Raw genomic sequence first — 27,782 nt, forward strand, 5'->3', positions numbered from 1 at the left:
CCCGCCCCGCGGGCCTCGGGCAGGCCGGTCTAACGGAGCAGCTGGCGGGTGACGCTGTCTTCGGCAGGTGCCACGCGGGGAGCCTGGACCAACCGGACTTCGCCGACAAGCCCCGCGGCGGAACAGGAACCAGGGGAGTTGAGGGGGGACGGGAAACGCGGAAACGACAAAACCATCATCAGAAACTCACAAGGTCACGCTGGCGCGGATTCCCAGAGTGTTCCAAGGTGCCCGCCCCCAGCCCGCGGGCAGCCACACTGGGGCCTCACGGCCCAGGCCCCTCCAGCCCCAGGTCGGGGCCCTCGGGTATTGTGTGCGTTCTGCCCTCCTCTCCAGCCTCCGTGTGGACGGCGCCGACGCTCAGCGCCCCAGGCCGGCGGCNGGTGGAGGAGCTGGTGTCGGGCAGGCGGTGCTCCTGGCCGTCCTGGGCGGCGCTGGCCTGTCGCTGCGCCGCGGCCGTGCTGGAGTGCCGGCACTTGGGGGAGCCACACCGGCAGCTGAACAGCTTGCCTTTGATGTCCCAGAAGCGCTCCCCGTAGTCAAACCTGGGGAGAGAGCAGCGCTAAGGGCACGTCCAGACGCAACACCGCCCGGGAGCAGGGTGAACCCAGCCTCGGCCGAGTGGTCTGCAGACACAACGTGGATGCGCCCTGGAAGGTCCCCAGGCCCGGCCAGCCCCCGGGGACGGCGGCACCTACCCCAGCTGCTCCCCAGCCTCAATCAGGCGGGTGCTGAAGAAGGCAATCCTGGGAAAGCGCAGGTCCTGGTGTGACATGAACACGCGCACGGGCACCAGGTTGGGCTCGCAGTGGTGGTTGATGAAGCGGCTGACGTTGCCGTAGAACCGCGCGTCGATGCAGTACACCTCGCCGTCCTGGTGGGCGGGAAGGAGAATGGGGAGCTGGTGCGGGGGCCTGCAGAGCGCCCGCGGAAAGGCGCCCCCAGAGCCAGGACACGGGAGGCCCCCAGGACGCGGCCCGCTCCATATGCCTCTGGCCAGTTGGGCTGCACGAGGCACAAGTGGACCGTCAGCTGCTCGGACACCACCGGTACCAGGAGGGCGGAGGCGGCGACGGGAACCACCGGGGGCAGCGGAGCCCGTCCCAGGCAGGTGCCGGAAGACACGGAGTGTGCTGGGCAGGTCAGACCGACGCAGGGAAGCGGCACTCGGGCCGAGGGCTCTCAGGTGGCTCCCGAGGGATGGCTACGGCCACGGAGCAGGGCCACTGCCATGACCGGCTCGCCCAGTGGTGCAGGGAAAAGCCCCACGACCCTGCCCTGGCACGGTTCCCGTGACGACAAGCGGCAGAAGGGAGACGGGAGCTGACAGTGAGGAAGGGTGCTCGGCTGGCAGCCTGACCTCACCACAGGAGCCCTATATATATATATTTTTTTAAATGTTTTATTTATTTGTAGGAGAGAGNCCAGAGTGCCAGAGATAGCTAGGGCCTGAAGTCAGAGGGGCCATGTGGCAAGGAATGTGGGTGGCCGGGAACAGCCAGCAAGGAAGTGGCACGTGCCCTGGAACGCAAAGAGCTCGATTCCACACCCCCAAACAGGCCGCGGGCACCTCTCCCCAGACACCCCCGTCGCCATCGGGGCCATGGACAGAGAGCCCGGTCACACAATGTCCACAACAGGGAGCCAGAGAGCATGGATCTTCTCACGTGGCTGCGTCCATGGGCACCTGTTATGCAGCCACAGGAACCGAGTGTGAAGTCTGGGTGGGAAAACCAGACAGACAACTGGGAGAAGGGGACCTTCCAGGCGTGCGTCCTGCACTCGGCAGAGCATTAACCAGAAGCCAGAGGATCCTCAGTGGTCGAGGGAAGACAGAGCAGTGACAGAGATGGGTCGTCTCTGTCAACTTTCCCACCAAACCAAAGGCATACGTGCTCCTGACTCAGCAATCCCACCTCCCGGCAGGTCCCAAAGCCATGGCGAAGTCCACAAGGGGGCCGTGGCGCGGGTCCTGGCCTCTGCCCCCGGGAATCTGGGACGATGTCTGCAGGCGAGCCCGCCCCGTGTAGGAGAAGCTGGGAGCAGAAGCTGGGAGCATCGGGAGCGAGGAGCCGGAGCCCACGGCGGCAGAGCAGCGGGCGCACCGGCCAGGACGGACGCCGCCCCCTCGACGGGGGAAGGGCCCTCACGAGAGCCGAGGCGGCCAATCGAACAGAACACACAACACACGTCACGGGAACGCTGGGGGCGCCGGCAAGTCCGCGTGAACGAAGACGAAGAAGCCAGGAAGCGGGCACGTTCTGAAGAGGGAAGAAACCCAACGGAGCCCGGCCCTGAGGTGAGGCAGATGCCGCACGGACACGTGGGGGTGTCAGAAGCTCCCTACGGCCATCCTGGCCCCGGTAAAACAGAGTATGTTTCTCAGAGAGTGCGCATCTCGGAGAAATAGAAATAACAGGAAGAATGCGATGGAAATTCCCAGCTGCAGCTGCCTGGCTGCTGAGTGGAGCCTCGGGGACCCAGGCGAGGACAACACGTGCCCCACTCAGTGCCTCGTGCGCAGGGCAGGAGACGCAACAGCCAGGGCTGAGATCCACCTGACGTCCTGCACGTGCTCGGAGCGAGGTGAGCTCTGCGTCCCGGCAGCACTGCAGGAAAATGGCTGGGGGACCACCTTCTCCGTAATAACGTTGGGGACACGGAGACACACATGGGTAACTTTTCCTGTATTTCTCCAAGAGGTTCCCCGTGGGGCGGGGGCAGGGAAGGGGCACCCGAACACGCAGGAATACTGAATGTGACCTCATATGATGTTTACTTTGAAAGCATGTAAATATTTGACATAACTAAAAAGTATGTATTAAAATTCTGGAATTTAATGTGGCGCCTGGGTGGCTCAGTTGGTTAAATGTCCAACTTCTGCTCAGGTTGTGATCTCACGGTTGGTGAGTTCGAGGCCCGGTGCTGACAGCTCAGAGACTGGAACCTGCTTCAGAGTCTGTGTCTGCCTCTCTCTCTCTGCCCCTCCCCCACTCATGCTCTTTCTTTTTCTCAAAAATAAATAAACATTAAAGATAAAATAATTTCTAGAATTTAAAATGAACTAAGACGTTGGGGCGCCTGGGTGGCTCAGTCNCTTAAAAAATAAAATAAAATAAAATAAAATGAACTAAGACACAAACATACCTACAGCAGCAAACCGCGAGCCCACCCGCCCGGAGAGAGAGACGGTCGCGCCACGTGCTGCAGCGCTGGTGCTCGTGTCCTCAGAAGGACATGTTCTAAACCCTCGCACACACACTACTTTCCCGTTAGTGAGGCTCCTCTGAAATGACCACGCTAGGGGCCCGGATCCTTACTGTGGGGGACGCAAGTATATAACCAAAGGGATAGGGAAAACCTGGCGATATTACATTTGAATGGGAATAGCGACATGAACACGTTTTTAGGAATTCTAGATCCCTGCCCTCTGAAACATTAAACCAGAGCCAACGGCACCCTGATGGCAACAAGCACGCTGGTGTCCTGACTTGGTACCTGAAACAGTCTCCACTGCAAGGACCAAAGGCAGCTCGGGGAGGTCTGAGGCCAAACAAGAGAAGCCAGACAAAATGGAGCCACAGGAGGCGAGGCCACCGCGGACGGGCCCCACTGGCCACGGACGGGGCCAGCTCAGGCTTCAGAAACAACGATGATGATGGATCAAAACTGAGTATGAAAAATCTGGGCGCCCCTCACAACACGCAAAGCAGAAAACAAGGCCCAAATCCCTTTTCCACCAGTGATTCTTGCTCCACTCCCTTCCTCTGAAAGTTGGAAACTCACGTAAGCAAGAACGCAGTGTTGATCTTGCCAGGTCTGGGTGGGGAAGAGTTTTCTTTGCAGCAGAAGACTCTAGAAGGCACCTGGGTGGCTCAGTGGGTAAAGCGTCCGAGTTCCACTCAGGTCACAATCTCACGGTTTGTGAGTTTGAGCCCTGCATCAGGCTCTACACGGGTGGCACGGAGCCTGCTTAAGATTCTGTCTCTCCTACTCTCTGCCCCTCCCCTGCTCGCACTCTCTCTCAAAATCAGAATTAAAAAAAAAAAAAGAAAAGAAAGGAAAAGAAAAGAAAAGAAAAAAAAGAAAAGAAGACTGAAAAGGAAAGAAAGGAAAAGAAAAGAAGACTGAGAGGAAAAGGAAAAGGAAAAGGAAAGGAAGGGGAAGGAAGGGGAAGGAAGGGAAGGAAGGGGAAGGGAAGGGAAGGGAAGACTGTTAGGAAACGCAAGGGCGTGCTGTGGCGCCCCTCAGGGAGGGCCCAGGCAGCAGTGAAGGGTGACGGCTGAGGCTCACCCACTCCTGACCTGCGCGAAGCAGGCCCTGCTGCTCGTCTGCGACGCCCCCGCCCTCACCCGTCTGCAGGAAACACAGGAGGCATCGCAGGGACACGGCCCGCGAGGACACGCACACAAACGCAGGCGCGGGTTCCTGCAGGACAGTGCGAGGGGGGTGGCTGCTGTGAGAGAGAGACGGACGCGGCATCAGGAGAACGGGACATTTTGGGGAAAACGAGGGAACTCGGACGTGAGACACGTGGGGCAGTGCCAGCCTCCGCAGGCGGGACAGTGGTGAGGAGGTGTGCCCAGCTCGCACGGCCCACTACTCAGGAGTGAGATGGCGCGCTTGTAACGGGCTTTACATGGTCAGCAAAACAACGGACAAAACCAAGTTAGACTCGAGGGGTGGTGTGTAAGGCTCTCAGCTACACGGACCTTTCCTGCTCCTCTGCAAGTGGGAGAACTGTCATGACATAAAGGAGAAGCTAACCGCAAAGGCAAGGAGGAGGGATCCTGGAGGAGGCGTCAGAGAAGTGAACCCCTTCTACCCTCTCCCTCTGTCCTCCAGCGACTAACCGAGAGACCAGGGGTGGCAGGTTAGACTCGGGGGCGCGATGACTGAGGGGCACCCGGAGAGGCCAGGTGTCCTGAGGGCGACAAGCATGCAGCAGCAGAGGACCCCACCACAGGGGGGGCTCCTAACGGAGGCGTATCTGCCCATGCCAGGCCTGCGTGGAGACCCCAACCAAAGCCTGCAGGAGATGCGGCAGCCCCTCCCCCATGCCGGGGACAAGCTGCAGGTGCCATACCCCCTCAAGTCACAGAGCACAAAGTTGGGTCCTCTGCCCACTGGTCTCTGGGCCCCACAGCTTCCAAAAGGCCACTCGCACTTTCGTGGAAATGGGGGCAGGGGAGGTGGGTGTTGGGAAAATTCCAGAACAGCAAGGAGAGGGAGACCCTGGAAACATTCTGAAGGCAGAGCCAGAAAGTCTGCTGATGCCCTAGACGGTGGGCAGGGAGGGCGGGAGCAGTGGGCACAGGGGCCGCCACACGAGTGGGGACAACGAGGTCTGAGCTGGAGTGGCCCCTGGGAGGCTACGGTGCGCTCGTGGCCCTTCAGGCACCAAAATGAACGAGCCACAGAAGCAGGATGCAGGGGCAGGTCGAGGGGCCCAGTCTGGTGGGGTCTGGCTGATGAAAGACTGGAAGGTCGGGAGTCCGGGGGCAGCTGCCGGCAGGGCAAACGGGGCTGCCAGAGTGGTGTCCACAGCCGGACACCAGCGCCGAGAAGACTGGATGCTGCCCAGGCGCCAATGCCCCTGAGTGGGTCGACGGCTGGACGTAACCCCAGTCAGGTACCAGAAGCCTCTGTGCATGAACACCCTGGTTCTCGAGTTTACATGGGAAGGCAGAGAACCCCAGAGAACTAAAAGGACCTTTAAAAAGGAACTCCCTGGTGTCACAATGTACTCTGAACGGACAGTAGTCAAGAGCCAGTGGTACAGCTTTGAGGGTCAGCAGATAAGTCAAAGCAACAGAACACAGTCCAGGCACAGACCTACTAGCAGAAGCCCTTCCAGCAGACGGTCCAGCTGCTCTGGAATAACCGCACACTCCCACGGACAAGGAGAAATCTCCAGCCGNTAGCTCAAGACACATCATGGATCTAAAAGTTAAATATATAAAAATTCTAGAAAAAGGAGAAAATCTTCACAACCCTGTGATAGACCTAGATTACTCAGGGTACAAAAAGCACGAACCAATAAAAATTTCTTCTGTTCTACGAAAGACATCATTAAGCCAATGAAGATGCACAGGGGCACCTGGATAGTCAGTCAGTAAGGTCTGACTCTTGATTTCAGCTTAGGTCATGATCCCAGGGCTCATGAGATGGAGACAGAGATGAAGTCCTGTGCCTTGGGATTCTCTCGGCCCCTCCCCTGCCTGTGCATGCATTCTCACGCTCTCTAAATAAATAAATAAATAAATAAATAATCTCCCTTCCCTTTCCTTTCCTTTCCCTTTTTCTTTTCCTTTCCTTTACGTTTCCTTTCCTTTCCTCCCTCCTTCCCTTCTTTTTAAAGAAAAAGAAAACAAAGATGCACAGGCTGGGAGAAAATATGTATGTCTGACACAGATCTTGAATCAGGAGCTGTAAAGAGCCCTTTCAATTCAGTAAGAAGTAGCCCAATTAAATGATGGGCAAGAGATGTGAAAAACTCTTGCACAAAAGAAGATATAAGGAGGCCAACTGGCATGTGAAAAGATGCTCATGTCAATAATCAAGAAAATACCAATTAAAATGACAGCGTTTGGGATTCTCCTTTGCTACTGGTAGAAATGTACAGTGGTCCAACCACTTTGGGAAAGTGCTTGCTCTTTAAGTTATTAAATGTATACTTTTACCAGACGGCAATAATCCCACTCTCGGGAATTACCCAGGAGAAATGAAAACTCACACCCACAAAAAACAAGTCTATGAAGATTCACAGCAGGTTTACTCCTAACAGCAAAATCTGGAAACATCCAGGTCCAACCACAGCAGTAGTGCAACCCAGCATGCGTACTGGTGGGTCACAGGACCTGCCACCACCTGTGTGGACCTCAAAAAGTCAGACAGAGAGGAGCGCGCACTTTGAAATTCTAACTTACAGGAAAATTCTAACACAGCAGGGGAAGCAGCGGCTCCGTGGCCAACCTCGGGGCACGGGCACCTTTGGGGTAATGTTCCAGATTTTGCCTGTGGGGGTGATTAGCCTGTACACCCATTTGTCAAAAACAAAATCACATGCTTAAAGTTCATTGCATGTAAATTAATTACAATAAAGCTGACTCCAAGGTAAGATGATCAAAAACCTATCAGATAAATCCAACAAAAGATCTACAAGATCACACACCACAGAACACCATCAAATGTTAGTGGGGGTAACTGAAGACGGCAAACAAGTGGAGTGATACACCACGTTCATGAACTAGAAAAGGAGGTGGCAAAACCCTCAATGACCCCTAACTGGGTCACAGGTTAAACGCTGTCCTAATGAAATCCATACAGGGGTTTTGCAGAACTTGTCAAGCTGATTCTAAAACTTCTATAAAACCTGAAAGAGACCAAGAAGAGCAAGACACTCCCAAAGACCCCAAGGTGAGAGGATGTAAACTGGGATGATTAATATGGCACAGCCCACCCAAGACAGTCAGCGGGGAAGAGGGTGCCTTTCTCAACAAGTGGTCCTGAGTCAGGCAGACAACGACATGGAGGAAAAACAGAGCTTGACCCTACAGCAAAGTGACTGTACACCTGCACGTGGGAGGCCGGGTGTAACTTCCGGAGAACACCACGGAGGTGCATCTTCTATCACCCTTTAAAAACCTTCACTTTACCTGGGATGTCACAAAACCCTGCAATAAAGTAGGAAGAAACTGATATACTGGACTTTGCTAAAAATAAAAACTTCCAGGGGCACCTGGGTAGCTCAGTCAGTTAAGCATCCGACTCTGATTTTGGCTCAGGTCGTGATCTCATGGTTCGTGGGATCAAACTCTGCGTCAGGCCCTGCACTGACAGCATGGAGCCTGCTTGGCGTTCTCTCTCTCTCTCTCTCTCTCTCAAAAATAAGAAAAAATAAAAAGAACTTCCATTTGTTAAAAGACATCATTAGGAACTAAACAAGCCACAGACAGAAAAGGTCCATGAGGCACAAATGTCACGAAAGAGTCCCTCTGACCTAGAACACGTAAAGAACTGCTATAACCATAAAACCATATAAGGCAAACCATAAAACCATAAAACTTTTATAAACCATAAAAGGCAAAGCCCAACAGGCGAGGAAAGGCAGAAGACTGAGGAGGAAGCTCAAAGAGGACCTGGGGACACAGCTCACAGCACCGTGCGCACAGGACGGGGTCACTAGGTGGGGGAGGAGGGCAGCGCCCACACACTGTGACGCCCCAGGATGTAGGTTTCTCTTGGAGGAACGCAGCTCGCACGCAGGGCTCTCCCAGAGCCAGCTGTGGGGCAGGGCTGCGGTGGGCACGGCGGGAAGGCCCGGGCCTGGCTCAGTCTTTGGCTGCAGGGCAGCTACTCAGGACTCTGGCTAGAGGAGAGCCCTGTGTCCCCACTTCCACCCTGACTGCTTCTGCAAGTTCTTGGGCAGACGAGTCACAAACTGAAAACGACACAGGTACCAGGGTAGGGCGAGGACAGCATGACGCTGCCTCCAAAAGTCCCCAGAAGCCCGGATCCTGAGCCGAAGACGAGGGTCCAGCTACTGTCCCCATAACCAGGAGAGCGGTTGGGACACATACGCGACCCCTGACCCCTCACACAAGTCTTTTTCCCACTTTGCCTGTCACCATGAGCCCCCTGCCCTCTACGCCCTCAGGCGAAGCAGGCTACTCTCTGCACCAGCCCCGGGCCCTCCCGAGCACAAAGCAGGTTGGTGTGAGGAGCCACCTACCGCCCCACGCCACACACTTGCAATCTGCCCTCTACGCCCCAACCCCTCCAAACGCATTACCTTGTTGTCAAGATCAAAGAGGTAAGAGTCCTCTTCCCGAACGTCAGCTTCCGAGTCAGAGATGAGCTCCCCGACATACCTGCAGGAGGCGGGGCGTGTGAGAACACCAGGCAGCACGCCTCCCCCCGACAGCAGGATGGGGCACACAGCAGCCATGGCGGGGCCCTCTGGAACTGTAGCTAAGCATTTTGGAAAAAGTTGCCAGGGAGTGAGCCGAGATTTAACTTCAGGTCCCAGAAAAGGGCGACACAGAAACCCCTTTTCTGACCAGGCATCCACAATGACCCTCCCGTGAAAACCACTGAATGGTACCATCCTGAATGAGCCATAACCTGGTAAGAGCCGAAGGGCAGGCAGAAAGCCAAGGAGCTGGGTGAGGGGTGGAGACAACCTGAACTTGGTTTCGAGGGACACCCGCAAGTCGCAGGCACGGCTATGCTGTCCCCAAAATGGCAGAGGCGGCCAAGAGCCCTGGGGTGACCCGGGCACTCACTTACTCGCAGACGAAGGTGCCCAGGGGGATGTCCTGCAGGGACCGCACGCCCCAGCCCATGTTCTGTGTCCGGTAGAGCTGCAGCCTTGCCCTGGAAAACAGGGTCAGCCACTCACCACCAGGCCCCCCAACGCTCAACTCACGTGCAGATGACACCGCCAGCCACGGCAGCAGACAGAGTGGAAGACCCCGCCTTCCTAACTGGAGGGCACGTCGGAGCTTCACGTTCAAAGCAGCAGCAACTCCTGCACCAGTGTCCACAGTGCACCCTCGGTAGCGGGAGACGGCCCCCGAACTGGGCCTGGCTGCCGGTGCCCGGAGCACAGCCCCAGGCCCTCCCTGTGCCTATTTCTTCATCTGAACACGGGAGTAGGTCTGGCCAAACCTCTCGGCTGTGATGAACAGCAAAGGGGCTAATCCTCTGCTTGCCCCTCAGGGTAGGTGGGGGGCTCTCCCAGGCCAAGAGCCAAGGAGACCCACCTGCCCCTTGCTGTGTCCAGGGGCCCTGGGAGAGAAGAGCCGACCTGTCCTCCCCAGAGGATGTCCTGTCAACAGGGGGACAGGGATGTGTGGGTCCGTCAGAAGACACACTCTCTGGCCGCTGATACTGTGACACTAGACTGGCGTCATACATAAATCCCCCTCACAACTCAGAAGGCCAAAAGAAGTCTTGTAATTCTCAAGCTCGTGCACAGAGGGAAGGCTCATGGCCAGGGGATGCTCGGGTAAGGGGTCTGAGTCTCGCCCGTGCAAAGGGTGCTAGCCAGACCTCAATGGACCAAGTGCCCCGAGTGACTTACAAACGAGGCATCCACGTGGTCTGTGCGGTTTTGTACCAGAACAACATCACACTGTCGCTGTCAGAGACAACTCAGATAATACAGACGATTTCAGAAACGGTTTGAGTACGAAAACAAGAGTAGCCCTTACGGCTGCCGTGCACATGTTAACTGGGAGGCAGAGCAGTGCTCACAGTAAGCCCGTCTCCCAGCCTCAGCTCACTGGGCCTGACCCACATGTGAGCTGCTTGTTAGCAGGACTCATGTTATTGACTCCAGCTTGTAACAAGGCCAGAACACAGGACTCAAAGGAGGCCGCATCGCGCCACCTCTACTGCAAACACGCACGTGCACTCGAGCACACTGCGCCCATCTGTGTGAAACACACATAAACACAGGGAACTTCTCAAGAAACCAGGATCACTTTCAAACTTCGAAAACAGGCCTGACATCAGCCTGTGCCGCAGGGCTTAACACCCCACCGGCAGACAGGGTGCTGGGGCTGGCGCTCACCTGAGGCCGTTCTGCACGACTCGGTTCCGGCAGCTCCTCCAGCAGGAACAGGCGTGGTTGCACTCAAAGATCAAGGGCGGCTCAGCCATGTTGAATTCCGGCAGGAGCCGGCCGTCCTGGGGACAGACGTGCAGTCAGGACCGAGCACGGCTCACCACTCATGCTAAATAAACTGACACCAACACAGTTTTACAAACTACAAACTATATGTGAAGAGGACGGTTTCTGCTTAAACTTCGTAGCGGGGTAAGAGCGTAAAATCACATGTTCACGCTATGGACAGGAAGCATCCAAGCAGGAGTCTACACCCACTGTGGTCGGCTTCCCTCTTTCTCCCTGGAACTCGCTCAGCCTCACCAAGGCCACCAGCCCATAGGCCTCTCCGCCTCCTTCAAGGGGTCAGCGCCCCCTGAGCACCACCCCTGCCACTCTGCGCACTCAGCCTTACAGCCTGCGGTACCACAGCCGTGACAGGGACCCGGCCACAGCCAACCCATTGGATGACACACCAAGGCCACTCTGAACACGGAGAACTTTCCTCAGAATGTTTGCTCTCGCCCACCTTCAGCACAGCCGTGCTTTGCTAAGAACACACACCCCAGCCCCAGGCCCACGCCCCTTTCCTTACAAGGTGACCTTGGAGACAACTGTCTGCCATGGTGTCTCCTCCAAGCCTGAGTCCCCACCCCAGGGCACACTGGCCCCTACCACCAGTGGTGACCTCTGAACTCTCAACGCCAAGGGCATTTAAGCTTCTTATCTTGGACGCTGGCCTTCAGGGCCCTCTCCTCGTCTCCCCAGCTGTCCCAGCTGCCCCAGGCCGCCGGGCACCGTCCCGGGTCGGGGGGGGGACCCCCCGCACAGCGCCCCAGCCGCGGGCTCACCTTGTCGTACCAGCAGCGCATGCTGAGCTGGCCGCACATGCAGTTGCTGGAAGAGCAGTCATCGATGCACACGCAGTACTGCAGGGAGACCACGCGTCACGCGGGAGAGCCGTTCTCCGCTCACGGCCGCACAAGTCTCAGAACCATCCCTCCACCTGACACGCGCTTTCCAAAAGCCACGCCCACAGGAAAGAAAGGTGACTGGCCCTAACTTCTCCATTCTCAGGGACCCCGGGTTGGGGGGAGAGGTGTGCAGCCCCTGAGGAAGAGGGTATGCAGGCAGGAGAGAACGCCCAGCCTCTAAGACACTGCCAGCTTGCACGAGGGACTCTGGAGGAAGAACCCGCGGGAAGGAAAGGAAGCGGGGATGGTCAGATACGTGGGGCCGTGGGACAGGGACACGTGAAGGAAAGCCTGCCAGGCTCGCGCTTGAGGCCAGACACTCAACAGGGAAGGCAGGGCATGGAGCCACAGTCCGGCCCTGAGGGCGTGCACCTCACTTCAGTGGGAGCCGGGCCCTTCAACGCACAGTACGGGCTCCTCTCACTAGCGTGGCCCCCAAACTACCAGTCACCAGGGGATGCTCGGCACTGCCCTGGGGGCCGAGGACCCAGTACAGGATGCAGGGTCCGTTTTCAGGAAGGATCTCTATCTGCCTTTCAACTCTTTAGTGGAAGGCAACTGCTGTGAAGGCCGGGTCTTCTTGGGGAAACGCCTGTGGACCCCGGGCCCAAAAGCCTGCCGCCACCGGCGCCCCCCCAACCCCCGCCTGCTACCACCGCTGACCTGCAAATGGGTGATGTTTCTGTCAATGTTCATGGGGGATGTCACGCAGTTCTGAGAGACGTATTTGTAGTTGCTGGGGCATGGCTCGTTGTCCACAGCGTTGACACACGGGATGGGGATTCGCTCATAGCCTCGAGCGATGTCTCTGCCATCAGAAAGGGGAAACATTACCTTTCACGGTGACAAGTGACACCCCAAAAGGGCAGCCGCTGAGTGCTGGGCCAGGCCCTTTGCTCTCAGCCCCGGGGAGGCCTCTGCTTGGAGAAAAGCTTTCGTTTCAAACTCTTAAACCGTCACGTGTCACCATTTGCCCCAGAACAGCCTCCTCACCTGCTCACAGTCTTCTCTGTCGGGACAGGCCTGTCGGGGGCTGCGTCCCGCAACGCCCGGCTCATCTGCAGAGCGTCCCACACCTGGGAGTTGAGGCTTGCACACTGCAGGGGCGTCTCTCCCTCCTTGTTTTTCAAGGTGACATCTGAATCCCGAGAAAGAAAGAGGCTAAAAGGAAAAATGTAAGCCAACAAAACATTCAGATCTTAATTTAAAAGACATGAGGATGAGATTTATGAAGTGACTCTAGTCAGTAAAAATAGAGCACACCACTCATCTAGAAATTAAGTTTGCTGACCAGTGCTTCTAGAAAGATCAGCCCTGAGTCACCAGGAATGCACTCCATGACTCCTTTCCCACATTTACAGCCAAAAGTCACCTCAGTTTTGTCAGGAAGGGCGTGTAAAGCAGCACCAGGGACAGTATTTGAGGTTTCTGGCTTTCCCATTCAAAGGCACACTCAAGGACGAACGGGCAGCGCAAGGCAGGTAAAGCGTGCCCAGCCGGCCGAGGGCACAGCTGGTGCCCAGCCGGCAGGCGCTCCAAGAGCCTGCCCCGAGTCAGAACGGCATGGTGAGCACCGCCTCCCCGGCTCCCATCCCAGGGCATCCCTTCGTCTCTGAGCTCCCAGTGGGATCAGAGCTACTCCCCAGGACCCCGACTGTACCACACGTGAGTGACATGGAAAAGGGCCCCGGAGAGTGGCGAGCACCGGCAACTCCATCCCTCTTGAGCAGGGCCGGCCCCTCCTCCTTGACGGGAGGTGCTGGGCGATCTGACCTACGTTTCTGGGGATTTTTCACAGCGATCCTCCTCCCTGACCCAGAAGGAACCGTGCTGACCTCGGTCGCAGACTGGAGACTCACACCTCTGCCCGCTTGGGGCAAGGAGCTCCGTTTGGGGGCCTCTCCCCCCCGGAGCCCTGCAGGGACCGCGAGAGCAGAGCCACTCACAGGACGCAGGCATAGCGGTCCTCCCGGGCAGCGATGTGCAGGGGCGAGTCTCCGTGCACGTTCACGGCGTGCAGGTCACACCTGGCAGCCAGCAGGATCTCAGCTATGTCCACGCAGCCCGAGAACGCAGCCCAGTGCAGACAGATGTTCTCCTCCTGCACGGACAGACAGCGCGGCGCGCCAAGAGGAACCCGTCTGAGTGCCAAGGGCACTTGCCTTTTTGTTTCGGGTTCGTTATAAAAGTAACGCACAGTACTGAATATTTTAAAAATTGAACAGAAAATCATCTGCAATGAGACCAACCTAAACACATTATTAACATAACACTTGGGAGTACTTTGCTTTATCTAATTTTTAAAATTATATTCACTTCGGAAGAGAAGTACAATTGCAAGACAGGACAATACTTGTATCAGATTTGAGAAAAATAAAAGTAGACAAATTTGACTGCATTAAAATTTTACTTCACGAAAATCTCTACAAAATAAAAATTTTAAATCAAATATAATGAGAAAAAAACCATCTGTGCTGTACACAAGCTGTAAGCGGTTTACGAGGATCACAGCGAGGTTATTAGGGCATTGCACCACAGCTCTGGAAATAAGCGTGTGAGAGGGAGAGCGTGCGCACGGACACCGCCGGGAGGGAAAGCGGCCTCGCTCAGAACAGCCCACGACGGCTAGGCAGCCACACTGGGGACAAGCGAGGCGGCCGCCCTGCCCCTCCCGGGCTGCCCACCCTGTGCTCTCTGCAGGTGGCCAGGCGTGCCCGCGGCCCTGACCGCCGCCGTGCTGCACGCTGAGCTCACGTGGGGTGACCTCTCCTTTAGCAAACCTCTTCCTCGGGAACATGAAGCAGTAAACGTCTTCGTCCTTTTCTTTCTCTGACTTGGTCTCAGGGCTTAACCCTCAGAGGTGCCAGAAACATTTACTGCCCTCGAAGCGCCTTCTGTTCTCCTAGCAGAGTGTGCACTGCTTAGGGGTCCCCACCCCTCAGGAACCCCCAGGATCTCACAGGAGCCACAACCCAAGCCAAGCCTGGCTGTCCACTCTGACACCGCCGCAGGGGGCTCAGTGGCACCCAGGCAGAGCCCGGCACAGTGACTGCCCCGCTCGGCCCCACGTCCACCCCCACAGGGCTGATGTGCTGGCTATGGGACTCTGCACACCCCACTCCTGGCCCTCTCCTGCCCAGGGGAACCCCTGTAACGCTCCTGTGCTCGCAGACAATCCCCACACTCTGAGTGCAGCCAATGCTTTCAGCTCAATGAACCGTAGGAAACATAAAAGTAAAACAGAAACTGTGTGGTCCGCTAGGCTGGCAAACAGCTGGTGGCCCCAGGCGCAGGCTTTTCTGCAAACTCCTTGGTGCCTAAGTACTTTCTGAAAAGCCGAGATCTGCCTGGGGCTTCCTTTCCTGGACATTGTTCTGAGTCGCCTTCTTCCCCTCTGATTGCTCCGTCTTCCACATCTTTGCAAGCTCCAGAGCAAAACGTGGTTTCCTTAGGGACCTCTTTCCTCATTCCTTCATCAGCAGTTTTTATGATTTTATAACCACAATTCCATGCTGAGACTGTCCCTGTCCACCAAGGCTCCCCTCACGTGGGACCGTGCAGCCCCAGACTCGCGGAGGTCTGCCTGCTATGTCACGGCAGGCCTGACCCACAAATCTGAAGCGATAGACAGCACTTTGTTTCTGGCAAAGACAAGACCTGAGGGACCAGCCGGAGTAACCTGCCCGCCTGAGAGCCAAACAGTCAAAATGTGTGAAATACTGATTTTCGGATGATGAAGGGCTGTATCCCTGAGAAGGGAACAAAAAAGGCAGCCGGGTTTGCACAGCAGGGCATGCAGTTGGGAAAGAGGCCTCTGGAGATGGACTCCCCCACCTCTGACCTCCAGAAGGACACACCACAAAGCCAAGGCATGGAGGACTCAATGCCAGCACCCACACAGGACAGATGAGCAGCCCTGGACTAAGATCTGCCTGACCCCATCTAATAAACCTAGAAAATAAAACCCAAAACAATCAGACTGTTTCCAAGTAACTTCACTGCACACAGAACAAGACTCAAGACATTTCCAGGAATAAAGAAATTCACAGCAAGGTAAATTTCATAATGTCTGGTATCCAACCTAAGGTGACAAACAAAACTTTCAGAGCTGACAACTACGATGTCTGACAGAAACACACTAGATGAGATTAACAGCACAATAGATTGTAAAAAGAAAAAAAAAAAGATTACTGAGCTTGAAAACATAGCAAAATTGCAATAAAACCAGAAAAATGGCTTTAAAACCAGCCAAACTGCAATCTTGAGTGAAAAAATTATCTAGGAAAACAAAGACTTTCCTAGCTATGGAAAAACTTCAAACCAGCTGATTAATCACAGAATAGGGGCTCTTGTGAAGTAGAGGTGGGCAGAAAAATTACTGGAAAAAATGCAGACTGAAAAATTTCTAAATCTGACAAAACCCTAACCTCAATGATCCAAACTCAATAAATCCTTACTGACCTTACATGCAAAAGTAACACAAGACACATCATAATCAAACTGCCAAAATCTAGTGATTAAGAGAAAATCCTAAAAGCAGCCAAAAGAAAACAGATGTGCTGTCCACAGAGAAATAATGAAAGGGTGCCCCGAGAACCCCTGTGACGGACCCTTCGCGAGGACGAAGGTGGTGTGAGGAGAGTACGAGAGGAGCTGTGAACCACACTTTCACGGCCCAAGTGAAGGCAGAAAGAGGGCTCTGCAGGCACCAGCGTCGAGCAGACCAGCGCCCGGGACGGTGAGCAACGTGAGACGCGCAGAAGAAAAATGACCCTGGGTTGAAGGACCTAAGTGAGTGAACAAGTAGATCCTTGAGACTTTCTTCAGGGCAGTGTTTCCAAAAGGTCTCCGACAGTCCAAACAAAGTATGTACTGTGGCTTCAGTACAATGTCTGAGAGCAACAGCATGAGGTTGAGGGAAACAGGGCACCCTCTGGAAGGTTCCTGTGCTGTGCGTAACATCGCAACTCGACACATGGCATTTTCTCTGCACTGAAAAAGCACGGCACTGGTGTGAGGACAGGCACTGGTGGACCCGCAGCACTGATGGACCCGCAGCACGGAGCACTGACCCCAGCAGCAGAGCCCCACACACATGGACAAAGGGACAAAGTCAATTCTGTAGAGAAGGGATGGCTTTCAGCTACATGTCCACACACATACATGCATGCGCACGCGCGCGCACACACACATACACAAAGAACTTTGATCCACACCTCCTACCATCTATGAAAATGAGCACCTGAAACTAAAAAGCTATTGTAAGAAAACATGGGAGAAAGTCTTTGGGACCTGAGGGTAGGTACTGATCTCTTAAAGAGATCACCAAAAACATGATCTATAAATAAAAAGTAATTGATAAACTGGATTTCATCAAAACTAAAAACTATCTGCTTATTAGGGTTTGTAAACCAACTGATACAGAGGACCCAGATGCAGAATGTACAAAAAACCCTCAGAACGGAAGGATACGACAGTAAACAGCCCACTCACTAAAACACAGTCAACAGAACTGAGCAGACCCCTCCCTGAAAAGGGTGCAGACAGACTACCCTGAGGCCTGGGGAGGGTGTTTAGGAGCAGCTCTCGGCTCTTTTGGGGCATGGCCACCCTCAGAGTTGGGCGGCGTCCTCACACACGTGAGCACACACACCACATGACCCTGGTTTCACCTGAGAGAACTGACAGCATGTGCCCAAGCAAAGACGCCTGCGTGCGTGTTCATGGCGGCTCCATGTGTGAAAGCCAGAACCCAGAAACCCCAAATGTCCGTGACCAGGTAAGGGACGAACGAGCTGACCTGGCCACACGACGGAACACTGACCAGGAGACCGCCGCTGCCTGAGCAGCGTCCACGCTGTAGGGACCCACCTGCGGAAAACCAAGCTCACAAAAGAACCCCCACGGGACAGGAAGTGGTGTGGCGGCTGGCTATGAAGCAGCAGGAAGAAACTGGGGAGGAGTGTCACACAACGTCACGGCCGGGGTGGATTCTGGGCTTCACACACATCCACTTTAGGTGTATGCATCCCTGTACACCTGGAACGATGCAGTCTGCTGCTCTCACAACAACTGGGCCGTCAAAGTGAAACACGGTTCCATCATCGTCGTACGGCCCACCGCCACGTTAATTCGTCAATCCTTCTAACTCCCGAGGACTGCCACCAGCACCAGTGCTGACACCCACTGGACTCTCGGAGGCCATGTGCTGCCTACGCACCCGCACCCCCTGACCCCAGACAGCTGCACGAGGGGCACCGTGCCCAAGGACACGCGGCTGCAGCTGCTCCAACCACGTCACCAAGCGTCAGCAGGGCAGATCGCAACTGCTCTCCGCTGCGACCACCAGGGACCTCCCCGCACCCCTTCCCTTCACCCTCACCTCCCATCCCCCAGTCCCTTGCAGGCGTTGTCGTTGTACTGACACCAGCTCTGAGGACGTTAATAGAAACACCCCACAGCCGAGCCATGCGCTGCAGGCCCAGACCCTGGCCTGCGTGCTGCTGGGCAGGGCGGGACCTGCTCACAGATGCAGGGAAGGGTCCCAAGGCTGAGTAGCCACGATGAGAGACCAGGTGGTGCTTGCTGCTCCCACCCCTTCTTCAAGTGAGGGGCTGGAGACCCCTGTCCCACTCAGGGCTCAGAACGGGGAGACACCACCTGCCTCTGTACCTCGGATACTCGGGCTCCAGGCTGGCTTGCGCCGGACTGAATGGTGTGCTTGGAGCAGTCCTCTCCTACTGTCCGCCTACTTTCTTATTTGATTATCAGTTTAATGAGTTTGTGGCTAGGTTTTTTATTTATGGCTTTTGGTGATTCTTCTGTAACAGTGAGCACAGCTCTGCAAGGCACACTGTGTCCATCTACCCTGGGACCCTGTCCCTCTGGCCTTGCTCCAGAGCAGGTCCCCAGTAACCTCCCCAGAAATGCCCTTTTAAATTAACTGAAGTGGGTGGCTCAGTTGGTTAAGCATCCAACTTCGGCTCAGGTCATGATCTCACAGTTTGTGGGTTCGAGCCCCACGTCAGGCTCTGTGCTCACGGCTCGCAGCCTGGAGCCCGCTTCGGATTCTGTGTCTCCCTCTCTCTATCTCTGCCTCCCCGCCTTGTGCTCTCAGAAATAACTGAATAAACTTAAAAATAAACAAATAAGTTAATTAACTAATTCACTGAAGTTGCCTCCCAACTGACACACAGGCTGCCAGGAGGTTACTCCCACAGGGACTGGCAAGTCTTCGGACCTTGGCCCCAAACCCGTTTCCTGAGACCAAGTCTGTCCCACAAAACCAGCCTTCAACACAAGCACCTTAGCCCTCGTGGTCTGAGCGCAGGGTGGCAACTGCAGAATGAGGTGGCGCTCACACATCTACCTGCGCAGGTACGGTGTGCGCCCTGGGCTCCTCCATGCAGACGCGCCTCAGACAAACGGGTTCCACTCACGGGCAGGCCTCAGGAGCTTCTGCCCCTCAGTCTATACCCAGCAGTTGGCCAACACACAAAACAACCCCGGGAAACCACAGTGGGTCCCAGGACCACTGAAAACATGGAGAAAGAGGACAGAGCCGCGGTCAGAACCTTCAGCTGTCAGCCCTGCACACCCTGGTCTCTCCGTCCTCCTCCAGGACCTGCTCAGGACAAGCGGAAGCCAGAGACTCACATTGTCCCGGATGTTGATGTCAGACCCCTTGGACAGCAGCAGCTTCACCAGTTCCACGTGCTTGTACTCAGTGGCCCAAATCATGGGTGTCCAGCCGCCATCATCCTAATTTCAACAAAACAAAACAGAACAGAACACAAAGCCCTAAACTCCACCACAGCTCCTAGAAACAAGTAACATGAAGGGCAGTCTCACTGGACACGTGCGGTGGCCCCGAGAGGCGGGAACCAGTTCAAGTCCTCATTTTGTTGATGAGGAAACCAAGGCTCAGGGTACAGCCCCGGCATCTCAGGGGGTGCAGGATGGAGCCAGCACCACCCAGTGTGACCCTCACAAACTTCTGCTCCGAGGGGGACAGACGGTTCTGCGGGACCTCGTCCCTCTCCAGCCTGGACACCACCAGGACAACACTCAACACACCGGAGTGCACCTGCCTGCACCCCACCAGGACCAGAAATGCTGCTGAGCAGACCGACGCTCAGAGACCGGCAGCGCGGGTGGTGGGAAGCAGTGGCCCTAGTGACACAGACCCTGAGCGTGAAGCAGGAGCAGGTGCCGGAACGGCAGCCAGCCCGCCAGCCAGGCCCAGAGACTAATGGCAGCCGTGTGCAGTTCTGGCTTCTTCCTGAAAGGCAGACAGCAGGAAGCCTGCCCAGACCGACCCCATCTGTAGGGTCCATCGTGGTTCTTCTGACGAGTCGGCTTTCCGCCCTCCACCCACCCAGGCCTGTCTCTCCTTACTCAGTGGTCGTGGGTAGTTTTATTTAAACCAGAAAAAGCAACCCCTCAGGAAATGAGTGCTGCATTGCCAACTCACAGGCTGGTGGCAGAAAGCTCAAGCCTCCCCAGCCGCTCCCCAGCTGCCTCGTCGCTCTGGCAGTTATGCAGCTCCCGTGACTGCAGTGAGGTGGTCCCTGCAGGCTGGCTGTGGGTACTGCCTGGGCGCTGGGGGCCCTGCAGGGACAAGGCGGCTTTGTGGAGCCAGCCCAGCCCAGGGGAAGAAATGCTCACAGTCCAACCAAATGGGAGACAGAAAATGAAACTGAGTAGGGGTTTAGCCCGTGGACCCTGTGAGAACAGGGGGGTGGGCCTCCCCAGGGAGCCGCATCTCTAGGCCCCTGGGGAGGGTCTCCCAGGGTGGCTTGTGAGGAGCTGGGTTGGAGGCAATAACATGGGGCAGAGGCTGTGAAGCCAAGACAGCCTTCCCAGAGCCCAGAGTCATGTGGGAGGAGGGGTCTGGGCCCCAACGAGGGGGAGGGAAGCTCCCTCATCTGCTCTCCTGAGTCACTCACTCACACATGGGGCCTCCTCACGGCGAGGGCTACGCTTCATACAAAGACCCTGCCCGAGAACCCCGATAGCCCCTCGGTGGGAAGATGAGCACCACAGCAGGGAGGGCACCTGGCACACAGGAGGTCATGGACCCCCTCAGGCAGTGACACGTTCACCTAGGCCAGGAGGCCGAGGTGGCCGAGGTGGTCACTGTGGGATGAGTCTCCAGCCGGGCGGCAGCACGGAGGCCATCACAGGCCTGAGCTCTCGGAGCAGCCAGTGGGTGTCCTGGGGAGGCGGCAGCCAGGGTGGGTGAGGCCAGGCCTTCCAAGGCCTTCCGGGGTGGCCGCAGTGAACAGGTAGGGGGCCAGGACTGCTACAGAGGAGACTGGGGTCTCTGGCTGGCCAGCCAGCCAGGTAATGTCACTAAGTGGAGAACGCGGCTTTACCTGACAGTTGACGTCCATTTGTCCATTTGAAAGCAGATACTGAACCACATCATAGTGGCCTTTCTTGGCAGCGAGGTGCAAACAGGTGGAGCCCTCTGCGTCCTGCAACACAAATGCCGTTTAGATCCAGGAAAATCACGTGACCCACGGCGTGCCAGGCCCTGGGCGCACAGCCATGGTGAACCTTTGTCCCTCCCAGTGGGGAGGCGTTGTCTAGAACGATAAAGAGCCCAGGCAGAGGAGGGCGGGGTTGTTGTCAGAAGCTGTACAACCGGGGTGCAAGCCCTGTCCACCGGGCTCCAGACCTCGAGCTTCTGATGCCGATGGGGCGAGGCCTAAGGCGGCACAGACTCTTCCACTTGCAAGACAGCCTGCGGGTGCACGTGTGAACCGCTGTCCCTTCCTTTCCCTCAGGGTCTGGACAGGCCGTGGCACACCCTGGGCTTCTCCACGTGGCCGGGTGCAGTGACCTGTCCCTCGGTTCCAACAGGGCCCCTGGGACTGTTTCGGGCCACCGCACTCCTCACGTGACCAGAGGGTCACAGTGCCCACGGGGCCTCTACAAGTTAACGGTTGCCGCTGCACGTTTAAACCAGGGCTAACGATGCGGTGTTCACTGTCCATATGGCACAGAATTAAAAACAGTAAGTGGCAGAGAAGAGTAGGAGCCCAGAACGGGGGCAAGGCTTGCCCCGCAGCCCCACACACGTCCCGGGGGCTGACCGAGTGCATTCTCCCTGGTAGCTTTCAGCTCCGCTTCCTCGAGCATGCTAAATATATCCCATTAACTGAACCACCTCAAAACAAAACAAAGCCACCCACCACTGGAAGCTCCAGGAGAAACTCGGGGATCTAGGGCTAGGGGACCATTCATGCCCCGTTGATACGGCCAGGCGCAGTGAACACCGGAGCTGGCATCTTTCACGGACGGATCCCTCCTGTGCCCGCACCTCAAGGACACATGCGGACACACCTGCACCGTCTCCTCCTCACAGGGCCGCTCTTGCTTTCCTCCCCGGCTCCCGTTTCCTTATTCCCTCGTTCTCTCCACTTCCAACCCAAAGAGCAGTAATCCTACATTTTCATACTACATTTTCGTACACACGTAAGACATATTTCTTATCAAGACTGAAGTTTATCAGTAAACCTACTTTTCTCAAGAAAACCCAGTCAAATCCTGTTATTACTGGTGTTTTACATTTTAATTGTATGATAAATACAAAAATGTATGGTTGTTAGTTTTAAAGGTTTGCTTTATTTTCAAGTGCTCTATCTGACTTTGTGCTACTTAAAGATGCACGGAGTACTGCAAAACTGTCCCCTGGTCACACATCCTGGGGGCAGGGGCACGCGCCCAGCCACAGGGACACAGGGGTGCCACGGCTCCTCTGGGCGGCCCAAGCTTCGAGCACCACCAAATCCAAGGGCTGCGCGAAGGGGTGTCAGGCTTTTTTTCAAAAGGCGAAGCGCCCTCCCCGAGTATGCGGGCTACTCAGACTTCCTCTTCTGGGGGCTGTCCGCTCATTCTCTGCCCATTTTTCTTTTGGATTTTTTTATTTGTAGAACTTCCTTAGAGTTTTGCATATGAATCCTTTGCCAGTGCATTGCAAAATCTTCTGGGAGTGTGTAGCCTGCCTTTGGTGAACTCTGTGACATCTGTTGATTCAAAATTCTTAATTCTAACGCACTTGACTTTATCATTTTTGTACTTTTCTGCATCCTGTTGAAGGTTATCTTTCCCTATGCTGCAATCACAAAGATAATCTTTCCTCTTCTAGAAGCTTAAATTTTTTTCCTTTGGATTCTCACATTTACCATTTGCATGATATACGTTCTCCATCCTTTTTACTTCTAGCTGTGTCTCCACTTAACGCGCGAGCCCTGCAGAAGCACACGGCTGGTCCTGGCGTATTCAGTCTTCAGGCGTGGCGTCACCACAGCCGGGGACAGGGCCCCTTGTCCCATCGGTGTTTATTCCGCCTCTCCTGCCTGTAGTTACACAAATACTGCTCAGGGTTCCATCTCACTGCCTCTACTCCATTTTTTTAAATTGTCCTTAAAGCTGTTATTTCTTTTTAATTATTTGTGCTTTCTTTGAGGATGACAATATTATTCTCTTCACTGGTCTACCTAGATACTTACTGCCTCCCAAAGCAGAAACGGCAGCCTGACAACAGTAGGCTCCATTCAAGGCTCCTCGTGGTGCTGGTGCTGGCATACGTCTTACTTCTAAACTGCTAAGAACCGCATCTTGTACAGATATCATCTCTGCTTTAAAATACCCAATCTCTGATTGGGGCGCCTGGGTGGCTCAGTCAGTTAAGCGTCCGACTTCGGCTCAGGTCATGATCTCATAGTCTGTGGGTTCAAGCCCCGTGTCAGGCTCTGTGCTGACAGCTCGGAGCCTGGAGCCTACTTCAGAGTCTGTGTCTCCCTCTCTCTCTGTCCTTCCCCTGCTCACGCTCTGTCTCTGTCTCTCAAAATAAAATACAGACATAAAAAAAAATAATAATAATAAAAATAGGCTTTTATCTTCTAGGAAACTTAATTTTTTTTTTAATGTTTAATTCTGAGAGAGAAAGCACGAGGGAGCACACCTGTGTGTGCGTGCAGGCAGGGGAAGGGCAGAGAGAGGGAGACACAGAATCGGAAGCAGGCTTCAGGCTCTGAGCTGTCAGCACAGAGCCCAATGCAGGGCTCGAACCCACGAACCGAAAGATAGTGACCTGAGCCAAAGTCGGATGCTTAACTGACTGAGCCACCCAGGTGCCTCTATCTTCTAGGAAATTTAAAGAAAACAACAGTCTTTCGCAGGCACTGTTCCCAGGCTGACTCTCAGGCAGCTTTCCCATCCCTATTTGGGCAAATGCACCAATAAATCCTACCAGTTTTTGTTTTATTACACAATTTGTTTTAGGGGGATACTTTTACTGGATGCAGTCTTCTGGGGTTGACAATTATTTTGAGCTTTCTCCCCCATTGTTTCAGATGAGAAGGTGGTGATTCGCTGTAATGCTGTCTGCCCACATGTAATGTGCTGTTCTTTAACTGCTTTTAAGACTCTCTGTTTTCAGTTTTCAATAGTTTTAACTACACTGTGCTTAGGTATGGTATTCCTTGAATTTATCCAGTCTGGGATGGTCCAATTACATGTCAGTTGGAAACTTACAACCTGTTCTTCAGACTGAATAATTTCAATAATCAGTCTTCAATCTCAGTGACCGCTTTCTTCTACTTCACCCAATCTACAGCTAAACTCAGCCACGAGCCGCCCACTTCAGATGCCTGCTCCCCTCAGGCCACTGATGCTTCTCGTTCCTTTGTCTGCAGGCTCTTGCTGCCTCTGTAAAGCTCTGAACACTAATCTCTTGCCTCTGCATTGGTGCTTAGCTTGGGCGCTGGCTCCTATGATGAGGTTGGGAATCTGTCCCCTAGCAGAGAATGGGGTATATGTGGGACTCACCCACTCATCGTAACAGAGAGGATTAACTATAACTATCTATAGGGGTGCCTGGGTGGTTCAGTCAGTTAAGCATCTGACTCTTGATTTTGGCTCAGCCCATGATATCACAGTTCATGAGTTCAAGTCCCATGTCAGGCTCTGACAGTGCAGAACCTACTTGGGATTCTCTCTCTCTGCCCATCCCTCACTCACTTCCTCTCTCAAAATAAATAAACTTTAAAAAATAAAAAATAATAGAAATAAAATTAATTTAAAAGTAACAGCTATCTAAGATATCTATACAATAATAGTTTCCAGATTATAAAGGTAAATATAAAATAAAAATAAAGCAAAAAACTAAACATAAGCTTGAAAAACTATTCATAACACATATGAATAACTACATACCACAAAGTGTTCACTTTAAGACAAGTAAATTAAAATAGTAAAAAAACAAATAAATAACCATTTTTATATATCAAACTGTTAATATTTTTTTTAAAAACCTCTGATAGTTGGCATTGGCAAGAGCAGACAGGAGTGAGTGCTCACATCCTCTCGGTGCCCTTCAGAGAGAGAGATAAAAAGCCTTAAAAATGATTGTATATTTTGATCTAACAACTCCACACCCAGAAATACGCCCTAAAGAAATCAAACATGTACAAAAACTTTGCTAAGAAAATGTTTATTGAGGGGCGCCTGGGTGGCTCAGTCGGTTGAGCATCCGACTTCAGCTCAGGTCATGATCTCATGGTTAGTGGGTTCAAGCTCCGCATCGGCCTCTGTGCTGACAGCTCAGAGCCTGGAGCTGCTTCAGGTTCTGTGTCTCCTTCTCTCTCTGCCCCTCCCCCACTCATGCTCTGTCTTATTCTGTCTCTCAAAAATAAATAAACGTAAAAAAATTTTTTAAAAAGAAAATGTGTATTGAAGTACTCTGTAGAGTGAAAATGCAAAACTAAATACTAAGCACTAAGTAAATCTGACTAAAAACGATCCCTTACACCATGAAATACAACGATGATACAGGATCACGAAATACAATGCAGCCAGTTGAAATAATGTGATAAAATAATATTTAATGACAAAAAAACGGTGATAATTTGATGGAAAAAGGAAGCTGATAAATTACTATGAAAAGTATGATAAGCTTTGGGGCGCCTGGGTGGCTTAGTCGGTTAAGCGTCCGACTTTCGCTTAGGTCATGATCTCGCGGTTCGTGGGTTCGAGCCCCGCGTCGGGCTCTGTGCTGACTGCCGGCTCAGAGCCTGGAGCCTGTTTCAGAGTCTGTGACTCCCTCTCTCTCTGACCCTCCCCTGCTCGTGCTGTCTCTCTCTCTCTCTCTCTCCTAGAAATAAATAAAAATATTAAAAAAAAAAAAAGTATGTTAGAAAATTATGTGTTACTGTGAGACTATGAGATCATCTTTACTGTGGCCCTACGTACACACACGCGCATGCGTACAACACAAAATCTGTCATTTTAGTCATTTTTAAGTGTACAATTCAATGGCAGTGATCCCATTCATGCTGCTGTGCCACCGTGGGCACGGACTCTGGAGGGCAGCATGGGGTCCACTAAGAAGGGACGCCCGCCCTGCCCCCGATATCCTTTAACTCACTTCCAATGTCTACAATTTGACGCCCCTGGGTCCTCACACGAGCGGGTCCTACACGATGAGTTGTGTCCCAGTGGGCTGGTCTCACTCAGCAAAGCGCCAGCGCTGGGACGTCCTTCCCGTTCGCAGCTGATTGATGACCAGCGATGTGCACAGACCACTTTTCTCTGATCAGTCCCCCCGCAGGTGGACACTTGGGGTGTCTCCACCTTCTCGCCCTGTGAATACTGCTGCTAAGAACGTGGGGGTGCAAACAGTGATTCATGTGCTTGCTTTCAGTTTCTGGATTGGAAATGCTGGACCACATGGTAACACTATGTTTCAGTTTCTGAGGACCCACCCCAGTTTTCCATGCAGCTGCATGATTTTCCGTTCCTGCCAGCGGTGCGTGAGGGCTCTGGTTTCTCCGCACCCTTGCGGGCACTTACTTTCCATGTTTAGATAACAGCTGCCCCAAAGGGGTGGTGAGGCGACTCTCACTGTGGTCTTGATTTGCATTTCCCTGATGACTGGTGATGCTGAGTACCTTGTCGTGTGCTGTCTATTTATAGATCCTCTCCGGAGTAACATCTACTCAAACTCCTTGCCCACTTTGAATTGGGTTGGACTATGGGGCGCCCGGGTGGCTCAGTCAGTTGAGCATCCGACTTCGGCTCAGGTCATGATCTCACGGTTTGTGGGTTTGAGCCCCGTGTTGGGCACTGTGCTGACAGCTCAGAGCCGGGTGCCTGCTTTGGATTCTGTGTCTCCCTCTCTCTCTGACCCTCCCCTGCTCGCACTGTCTCTCTCTCTCTTTCTCTCTCAGAAATAAATAGAACATTAAAAAAAAAAAAGGAAATGTGAATTGGGTTGGACTCTTGTTATTGGGTGGTAGGAGTTCATATATCCTGGTTAGGAATCCCCTATCAGGATTTATGACTGTTTCTCCCATCCCATGAATTGTCTCTCACACTTTGGAATAGTGTCCTTTGACACACCAAAGGTTTTAATTTTGATAATGTTTATCCATTTTAATTTTATTGCCTGTGCTTTTGGTGTCATATCCAAGAAATCATTGCCATACCCAATGAATGTTGTGAAGATTTTCCTCTATCTTTCTTCTAAGAGATTTATGGTTTAAGCTCTTACATTTAGATCTTTGATCCATTTTGAATTAATATCTAAATACAGTGTAAAGTAAGGGCCCAACTGCATTCTTTTGCATGTGGAGATATCCTCTTCTTGACACCGTTCATTAGAAAGACGGCCCTTTCCTCCCACTACGTGGTCTTGGCACCCTGCCGAAAATCATTTTATCTATGTGAGGGTTCGTTTCTGGGACATTCTGTCTTCACGCCAGCACTGTGCTGTGTTGATTATGGTAGCTCTGTAGTAGGTTTTAAAGTCAGGAAGTGTGGGGCCTCCAGCTTTATTCTTTTACAGGATTTTTTTGGCCGTTCAGGGTCGCTTGAGATCCGTATGAATTTCAGGATGTGCTATTCTGTTTCTGTGGGAAACTCGGGATTCTGACGGGGATTGTGCCGAATCTGTGGCTCAGTGCAGGCGGTGCTGGTATTTTAACAGTGTTCACTCTTCCAGCCCGTGGACACAGCACGTGCTCCCACACTCTTAAGTCAGTTCTTTAATCTCTTCCAGCAATGTTTTGTGGTTTTCAGTATACGAGTCTTTCGTGTCCTTGGTTAAGTTTTCCTAATATTTTGCTCTTTTTGATGCTGCTGTAAATGGAATTTTTTCTTAATTTCCTTGTTGGATAGTTCATTTC

The 27,782-nt window shown here is 53.6% G+C and overlaps 1 protein-coding gene across 1 annotated transcript in view; it reads right to left on the bottom strand.

The window, feature by feature from the left end:
- Positions 1-265: 265 nt before the first annotated feature.
- The window catches only part of EHMT1 (euchromatic histone lysine methyltransferase 1), a 112,549-nt gene continuing 85,032 nt past the window's right edge, over positions 266-27,782 (bottom strand). The window contains exons 17-27 of the mRNA XM_077771532.1: positions 20,964-21,065; positions 19,243-19,347; positions 13,533-13,687; positions 12,580-12,747; positions 12,250-12,394; positions 11,464-11,541; positions 10,580-10,695; positions 9,292-9,378; positions 8,795-8,873; positions 699-874; positions 266-545 (exon numbers count right to left, since the gene is read on the bottom strand). Coding sequence (XP_077627658.1) covers positions 266-545; positions 699-874; positions 8,795-8,873; positions 9,292-9,378; positions 10,580-10,695; positions 11,464-11,541; positions 12,250-12,394; positions 12,580-12,747; positions 13,533-13,687; positions 19,243-19,347; positions 20,964-21,065 — 1,491 coding nt within the window. The remainder of the gene's footprint in view (positions 546-698; positions 875-8,794; positions 8,874-9,291; positions 9,379-10,579; positions 10,696-11,463; positions 11,542-12,249; positions 12,395-12,579; positions 12,748-13,532; positions 13,688-19,242; positions 19,348-20,963; positions 21,066-27,782) is intronic.

The sequence above is a fragment of the Crocuta crocuta genome, unplaced genomic scaffold, assembly GCF_008692635.1.
Source record: "Crocuta crocuta isolate KB4526 unplaced genomic scaffold, BGI_CrCroc_1.0 scaffold1013, whole genome shotgun sequence".
Taxonomy (NCBI): domain Eukaryota; kingdom Metazoa; phylum Chordata; class Mammalia; order Carnivora; family Hyaenidae; genus Crocuta; species Crocuta crocuta.